The following is a 9,229-nucleotide window of genomic DNA, read 5'->3' on the forward strand; positions in this document are numbered from 1 at the left end:
TAAGTCTCTTTAAAGAATGTATAGAGTATAGAACTACGAGGAACTTTAAATTTTTCAAGTACCATTTCCTGTACAATGTCAAATATATATATTTGCAGTTTTCCTCCACAGATTTGTAAAGAATTTCCTGTTTGAAAAGTCGCAGACAAAAGGTTATTCACCATTGTTAAGAATGTTTCTGATTGTTAAATAAATTCCACTTCTCAAGAAATATTGGATGATAGTTTTAGAAAGTATATTGAGAGTTGTTTAAATTTTAACATTTCTCCATGCAATTCACTTTTTTGCCTTTTCTTCTATATATAAAATATGTATTTTTTTTCCAGCCTTTAAAAATAAAAATAATATATTTTCTCTATAAGACAATGTTTCTCGTGCACGTAAGTTATCGTCGAGAATATTTATTAATAATTAATGATCGATAACGTTACTCTTTTACAAAAAAAGATTAAAGATTTAAGGCAAAATAAGGAGTATAGACGGACAAAGGCATATTTTTCTGGCGACCAAAAACGGACGTGGTTTTGCGGTCGTCACTGCGGTTTCACATTGCTCCCAACAGGATGAACGACGTCAACGACGAGAAGTTAAAGTGACGTCGAGAGAAAGTCGAGAAGATGCGAGACGTGTTTTACTTTCACTTCTCGCACATATCCGCTATGCCGTCGTGTCATGTTCACTCGTAGCTGTAGAGTGACGAATCATCGTTTTGAAAATTCACTATAATCGCAGGGTTTTTTGCCCTGTGATTATTTACGCGTATTTTCCACTTTTTGTACCCTTCGTTTTTAATCTTTATGAAATTACTTGGTAAGATAAAAGTCGTGCGTATATAAATTTTGTAACTTTAAAGCTGCAAAAGATTAACATAGTAGTCAACTACAAATTAAAGACAAATCGAAACTAATAGAATCTGCAGAATCCCGTTAACATGGTTTTAAAATCATATTTATATGTGTCTAGATTCTAAACTTTAGAATAGGATAATATTCTCATAAATAAAATAATTATAATTTCACTTTCCCTACCGTAAGCACTTGTTAAACTTTCTTCGAAGATTAATTTTCGTAAAAAGAAACGAACGGTGTTTGCAAAATAAATGATTTAAAAAGTGGAATATGGGAGAGAGGTGAGAAAAAGGGTGTCGATTTTTTTTTTAACGTAAAAGTTGAAGACTTTAAGAATTGAAAAGTTAAAAATTTAAAGGCTTCAAACGTTCATTAAAGTATTTATAACAACAAAATTCCAAGATCAGAGAAAGTTTCGATAATAATAATGTTCTCTTCAAATGAACTCTTGAATAGATACGTACTTAAATAATTAGAATATTCTAAAGAACTATGCACGCGTAGAAGTGTGTCGCAGGCCGGACGCTATTTTACTGAGCTTGATGGACTGAAAGCATTACTTTTATTTCTTTCTAAAGTTTTTTTTACTTACAAGGTATTTGGTTTACTCCATGCATCACTCTGACATGCAGTTTTCTCATTAGGTATATAAATTATGGTAATGATTCGGTATTATATATAATAATTATAATTATAATAATTATTATTTATCATTATTATTAATATTAATATTATCATTGTGTCCAGTATTTCCTCTGCCCTTATTTTTGCTACTCACGGAGTGCTTTGCTCTCTTCTTCCTCCTCTCCTCATTCACATACATTTCACCCAATCTCTCTTTTCCTCTCCTTTTCCTTCTCCTTTCAACAATAATTGTCGCTTCCGAAGGAATGATTCGAGAACTCCGCCGTATTGACTTACGTCGCGCGAGACTGATAAGGCGTGATCGAATATTGATTAACTGAAAGTGACGCACGCGTCCTGAAATTAATTTACGGTCCTGCAATTCGCAGATTCCTTTCAAGAATTCCATGAATTTAAGAATACGGAAATTTAATTGTCGAGAAAACTGAAAGCTCTGCCGTCTTCTCTAAACATCTAGGATACGAAGAACTGAAATCTTTCGAAGAATTCACGAAGCTTCGTGCCGATGCTGAATATTTACGCGCGTAAAATCATCTCATTATCGCATTGTATGCAGTCTCGGAGTAAATGGAAAATAAAAAATGTATCTCTGCTTCTTATTGCATATGCATTCGCATATAAACATCGCATATAAAGTCACGGCTTCACTCTATTCGTAGAGTTAATCGTGGTTTACGCGTAGACATGCAACATCGCTTTACGAGATCGTTCTTTGAAATTGATCTGATTATTGACCTCGGGGGTATGGAATTAAAAAAAAATACGTGCGTCGAATACTTTGTGACGATCGTAGATACTTCAACAAAAAGTTGCGACGGTGATAAATAGAACATCACGAGGGAGTCTCGTTAATTATTTACGACATGTGACATCGCGAAGGGTGAATTAGAAAGTGGACGATGTGTATCAAGAAAGTTTTGCATCATCTTCTTGTTTGTAGAACGGCAGTTTCAGTTGTGTTTGAAGAGCGGCGAACGAGGAGCCGTGGAAGAAGAGGCGTTCGAGTATTCAGAGAATCGGCAATTCAAGGATTCAATAACGCAAATATTCAACAAAAAAAAAATTATCGACAAAATTTTCTCGAAATTCTATAAACACAATAATTCTATTTAAATTACTAATTTTGAAAACTTTAAAGCTTTATCTTCTCAAATTATAGAAATCCTCAATTTCTTCAAGCTTTTAAATCTTGTCAAATTCGAAAATCCAAAGTGCTCAATGTAATTCGAAGAAACAAAAATCCTAAATACCGCAAGTATTAAACGCCTCGGGAATGACATATTGATCAAAGAAATTAATAAAAAAAAAAAAAAAACGAAAAAGACAATTAAAAACCCGTCAAGAGTGCCAGGGATACAAAGGCTTATCACTAGATTCGTGAAAGGTCCTTTATTTCTAATAACACTGAGTATATACTTTCACGTTTCCTCGTCCGCTCCAACATACTTTATACAGGAGATCCATAATCAAAAGGTGGTGCAAAACTCTTGTTAACATTCTGTGAACGCGCGAGATTGTCCGAACAACAACAACAACGGCGAGGATCCAGCAGTCGTCAGACGAGGATACGAACTCGTCGGTCACTTGGTAAAAATCGTTACCAGAACGGGAGGAGCATAAAGAAACGAGATATAACGAGACCGTGGGCAAGATGCGGGAAGGATTTGAAAGAGGAGAGAAACAAAGTGAGAGAACTCGAGGATTCGAGGATCCCAGAATCTCCATCCGAATCTCCGGGGTCATGCGAATCCTCCTCTTCTTTCCTCTCCTTTTCTCTCTTCTTCAGCAAGAGTCGAGGATGAAGTGAGCGGCTGTGCTCCGTCCAAGCAATCGCACAATAGAGTAATTCATCCATCCATCCGCGTCCGTCCGTCCGTCCGTGCATCCATCTCTATACTACCTATCCGTCCGTCCGTCGTCCGTACGTCCGTCGGTCCCATCATCCGTTTGATGATTCAGAATCGACGGCGCGGTGCCGCGATGATCGACAGACTTCTGGCGGGCACGAAAGTGCTGACGTTGTTGCTCGTCGCGTCACCGAGCCGATCGGGTCACTTCTTGCTCTTCTTGGTGGGCGGCTCCTGCGTGTCCTGCGAGTCCTCTTCGGTGTCCTCGCTATCGGTAGGTCGTGGCGTCGCGTTGTTGCTGCTGTCGTTGGTAATGAGGGAATCATTCGTGTCCTCGCTGGCGCCCACGACGGGATGATCGCTGGCGGTGATTGGCGTCGCCGGTTTATCCATCGAATCCTCGGTGAAAGATGTCGTCGTGCTGTTCTCATCGATCGCCGCCGGATCGAGCGCCGCCGGCGTGTCTTTGCCATTCGCCACTGTTTCTTGATTACTATCATCCGACGGCTCTGTCGCCTCGCCGTTGCTGGCGCTGTGCGAATTGCCATTCTCTGTCGAGCCCGGGATGCCGTCGAGCAGTTCCGGCTTCAGCTCGGATGCCACATAATGTGTCCACAACGCCAGTTCGACTCTATGTGGGCTCCATGTCTTGCCATTTGATGCTGGAACAAAGAAAACATTTTTCATGGCATTTCAAAAACTAAAGCCTTCTCTTGTAAAGGAATTTTAAAGATGTGAAAATATAAAACCCAAAGATTTGGCAATGGAACAAGTGATAATGACAATGTCATTAAATTCAAGGAAATACAGTAATACGTAATATTTTACTTGAAAGTACGGAAAGATAAAATTAGAGAGGTACCCAAGGATCTGACGATGGGAAACCTCGGCCATGAAGAAATAACATGAGAATTTCATTCCAAGGACTCGATACGGTAAACGCGCGCGACTCCGGTATTGCGCGCACGCGGCAAGTAGTGATTCATAATCGCTTACCCTGTTTGTTCAGCCTCTCGACGGTGTTCTGAATGTGCTGGACGAAGTTTAAGTATTCCTTAGTGGTGTAATCGATACCCTCGATCTCCGGTATCGCCATCAGGCACTCGTCCGCCATGAAGGGCGCGTTCTCCGGCGACGCCGCGGCGAGCAGGGCCGATGCCATCGTGGTACCGACGCCCTTCAGATTCGACAGCGCCGTGATCGCTTGCTCGAGATTCGGGAGCTTCTTGAACGCCTTCTTTGTTTCTGCCATCACGGCGCGCGGTGTGTTCACCTTCACCAGGTAGGACAGCTGTGGGTAGAACTTGCCGCGCTGAAAACAAAATGGCAGTCAAGCACCCGTTGGAACATCTAGATCCTGGATCAGGTTTTATAAAAATCTTTCTATTTAGATCCATCGAGATGTTGCTATGTTAGGTTCAGTCTCCGCCAAATCCAAACTTTACGTTCAAACAACTAATTACTTTAAAGGTGTAAATTACGTATAATAGATATAAATCTTCTCGATAATTATATTTCCAAGGAAATAATATCGTTTTTTTTTTGTCCCCTTAATCGATTTCTTTAGTCTTCTCTATCAATGTAATCTTTTTATCCGTGAGAACTGGTTTCGCGCAGTCTATAAATTATAAGTTACAATATCCTTTTTCTTCCGAATCGCGTATGTGTACCAAAAGAGATAACAATAGTACTTCACATCATTGTTCACGCACCGCTCCCGACTCTGTCATGAAAGCAGTTGATAAAATTCGCTATTTTTTAGTTAATAAAATTCATTTAAATTTAATACTACAGATAAAATCGTGTTCGAACTTGGCGGAGTCCGATCCTCGGCGCAGTTGACCAAACAAGGAAAAAGCGGCTTACTATTTGCTTCCATTTCATCGTCTGCACCAGCTCCTCGTGATTGAGATGCGCGTCCTTGCCGCGTGCCTTGATCTTCTTCGGAAGCTCATTCTGATACCTGCCAATACAAACAACAAGATCCGTGCGATCAAGATTGATCTATCGTTCAAGTCAAGAGGAGGAGCGCGCACAAGCATACATATTACATACACACACACATACAGTCTCGCGTACGCATGAGCGAACGAACAGGCGTGACGTAATCGCGCCGCCGCCGTCGCTGCTGCGGAATACAGGAATTCGTTAAAGGCTCGATTAAAAATACAAACGCTGCCGCAAGAAACTCGACACGCCCCTCGTCAATGATTGGAGGATACCCATCTTTATCGCGCACGTGGATCACACGTGGATTCGCGCTGTGACGTTCCATCTTCCTCTCTCAATACCCATTACAACCGGAATACAAACACTCGAAACTATTACAGGAACAATGGAAACTGATGTTATAAAATTGAAGACTATCAAAGCGACGTCTACAATCAGACTTTAAAGCGTAAAGCGTAACCTTTAAGCCTCAAGCCATAACAAATTGACCAATCATAGATTATTCTTCTCATATTCGACTGTGATTGGCTAGTTTCTTACAGCTTGTGCGAGGCTTAAAGCTTAAGTTTTAAATCTTAAAATCTCATTGTAGACGCCGCTTCAGTGAAAATGGATCAAGAAAGATTCAACATAAATGAGAGAGAGAGAGAGAGAGTGAAGAGGGCCATATTCGGCAAGACAGGTTTTGGTACTTAATAATATTTTTGTAAATTTTCTCAATTTCCATTTTACGTAGACTGAGTGCCAATTATAAAACTGAAGACTGTTGCAAAATTAAAGAAACGTACGTTGTAAAATTAAAGAAAGCCTAAGCGCTATTAGAATCGAAGAATCAAAAGATTTAAGGATCCGGATAATTCGAAAGAATAATCAAGATTGAAAGATTACACGCTCGTTTTTTATACCTTTTTCCACGCTGACAAATTATTAGGATAATTCGCATCATTTTATACCGAATTTCGCAAAATAATAAATCGGATTTCAACGTTACTGCAAATAAGCGGGATTTATCATCATTCAATACACTTTCAGAAAATCTTGCATTTGTCCGGGAAATTATTAAATTTGCAACGCGCGTATTGTGTTATCTCGCGAAATCTGTTTAAAATCAATTATAATGTGTAAATCGACTAAAATTTATATATTAAGTAAGGTTTTCCATAATTCTTATTACAGAAATACGTATTAAATAAATAATTAGTGATTATTATACAGCGCGATGACCTCTTTTCTTATATAAATTAAGAATTATTAAAAAATCATTCGATAAAATATATTAAACGCTTAATCACATTGAACAAACAGAAATTTTGAAGTTAAATCTGAATCTCCAAAATTTGAAAATTTACTCTTTCCGAAGCGAAGAAATCAATTTCAAAGGTGATAATTGCTCCACGCACCGTTTTTTTAACGCGCATCGTTAAAAGTGCCGTATATTTTTCCTCCCTGCGTCTCTGCCGTGTTTTTTTCCTCTCTGCAACTCTTCCGTTTTTTTTTTTTTCGAAATAAATTCCCACGTCCGCGTTTACTCTTTAAAGAGATATTTTCAATATTTTCCGAGCCAAATAGCAACGTTTCACAAAGTTGAAACGCGCGCTGCACCTCGTAATACCGCATATCCGCACACGGCTTGGCACCGTGGAAAAGCAGCCTTGACACAAACTGGCCTCAATGGGAATGAAAACAACGGTACTCCACTTCTCCTGACCCCTCCGTCGCCCTCGCCGTCGCTTCTGCAACACGGAAGAAACTGGCGCGTAAAGTCTGTCCTCCCTTTCCCCCTATCCAACACCAGCCTCTTACTCGTTCGTTCTGTCACTGTTCCCTGTGTATACTTCTTTTTCTTACAGTCTCATCGTAATACATTGCGATCGATAAAATGATCTTGTTCGATCCCATCACGCTTGCGAAAACAAACAATATGAGCTTATCATCGCACGAGATTAAGGAAAAAAAGATGTACTTATATCTTGCTTTTTTTCAAAAGACTGTTCTTTTACTTCCTATGTAGATTTATTCATTCATTATTTTCAATGAAATTGATATTTAAACGCGTTCAGAACAGTTATAAAGAAATTATCCTTTTAAAATTAATTTTTTTATCGACGTACTTTTTATTTTTATCATCTTTAAGAAGGATTGTCTTAAAACATGATTAAATTTTGGGTTTTATAAAAATTATTTATTCATTTTAAATGCGAATAATTTATTCATTACTTATTAATAATATAATAATATTCTTTATCTAATATTAACGGAAACTCTTAACGATTATCGATTCTTTTAAAATAAATTATTTAAGTTAAAAATAGAAGAGTCGCGAGAAGTTATTAAAGCCACATATTGGAAGCTGTTCAGTACTTTGAAGGAGTTCCCATTTTTTATGATTTCCTTAAATCCTTAGATTCTTAAATAAAAATGTAACATACGATCCTATTAAGATTCGTAATCTATAGTTTTATGTTTCTGAATTTTGTTCTGTTTAAATTCGTTTGATATTTTTTTTTCCAAGTATTATATCGAAGTTTATACCGGTTATTGAAGTTTCTTTGTTCTCGAATATCGAATACTGTAAGTATATCCTTGGCGCACTTTAAATTCTTATATCCATAGAGGTCTACAGTCTCGAAAATGTTCTGTGGATCTAAGAATATTAAAATTTTCAAAAGTAAAAGCAAATATTTATATACTCGTTTTAGTTATGACCTATGAATTTAGGTACAGCTTCATAAAATTTACGAAATAAAATTCTGAGATCTTTTTTTAGTAAGTTTTAAATTATCGGAGTTGTATTTTTACAATATAAGTTAATATTACAGATTACTTAAATAAAGTATCGAGTGTAATTCTTTAGATAGAAATATAATATTGGCCAATATTAAAAGACAGTAATTAATGACTTATTTTAAGTATTAAAAGCACTGCTCTGTGCAATACTTTTAGTACTTCAAATAAATAATTAATTACTGTCTTTTAGTAATAAATTAGCTGGAATTAAATTTCTGCGCGAGAGATAGGAGCTATTATTATTATTATAATATGTAATCTAAACCCCTTAATCTAATATCGTCAATTATTTGAAGTGTTCTATTAATTAACGAATTTCTTTATAAACAGATAATTATTGTTCATAAACAGAACGAGTAATTAATCATTATATAAACATTCTTTGCGTGATATCACGAATTACGTAATCCTTTTGATTAATCTGTCCTTTTAAATTTTTTGTAAGTATTACGAATGTAATTACGTCACGTGTAGATTAATCATTTTGTCAAAATCAATAATCGTATCAGTGATGAAACAGGAAATTATCTACATTTCAATTCGCTCACGTTTTACATGTTACTTACACAAATAATTAACGCACGCGCTGCAACTTACAATTCATATAAATAAAAAATGCAAATGTAAAACATTTCTTTAATTAATATACACTATAGATACACAAACATACAATTATATATTTCCATAAACATATATACACGGTGATTTATTTATTCCCTTCTTTATCTCTTTATGTTTTCTAAAAAAAATCTTCGATCAACTAGATGAGATAAAAAAAAGAATAATCTCCGGCAATCGCATTCCTCATCGACCTAGTTTCATTTGTTCGTGACCAGTAACTGAAAAAAGGGGAAAAATGGGATCTGCATTTTTTTTTGTATCTACTTGTTCGGAATATCATTCTATCGCGGGACAGCTGACCACGTGACGGCGAGAAACTGTCCATGAGAAGTCCGCGGGGTAAATCTCCCTCGATCCTCGACAAGAGTGAGCCGCGAGGGTGACATACGGGCGCGCATACGCGCGACGTTGCCGCTCTCTCGCTTCGCTTCGCTTCGCTCGCTCGCTCGCTTGCTCGTTTGCGAAGAGCAGTGCGAGCGGGTTCATTGTCCCGCGTGCGCCCCGTGGTAGAGCGCCGTTTCCTCCCTCGGG

General features: G+C 37.5%; 1 protein-coding gene across 1 annotated transcript in view; it reads right to left on the reverse strand.

The window, feature by feature from the left end:
* Positions 1–1,562: 1,562 nt before the first annotated feature.
* Amun (protein amun) overlaps positions 1,563–9,229 on the reverse strand; it is a 9,731-nt gene continuing 2,064 nt past the window's right edge. Inside the window, exons 2-4 of the mRNA XM_018510177.1 lie at positions 5,207–5,303; positions 4,337–4,652; positions 1,563–4,002 (exon numbers count right to left, since the gene is read on the reverse strand). Coding sequence (XP_018365679.1) covers positions 3,545–4,002; positions 4,337–4,652; positions 5,207–5,303 — 871 coding nt within the window. The 3' untranslated portion in view covers positions 1,563–3,544. The remainder of the gene's footprint in view (positions 4,003–4,336; positions 4,653–5,206; positions 5,304–9,229) is intronic.

This window comes from Trachymyrmex cornetzi, unplaced genomic scaffold (assembly GCF_001594075.2).
Source record: "Trachymyrmex cornetzi isolate Tcor2-1 unplaced genomic scaffold, Tcor1.1 scaffold11, whole genome shotgun sequence".
NCBI lineage: Eukaryota > Metazoa > Arthropoda > Insecta > Hymenoptera > Formicidae > Trachymyrmex > Trachymyrmex cornetzi.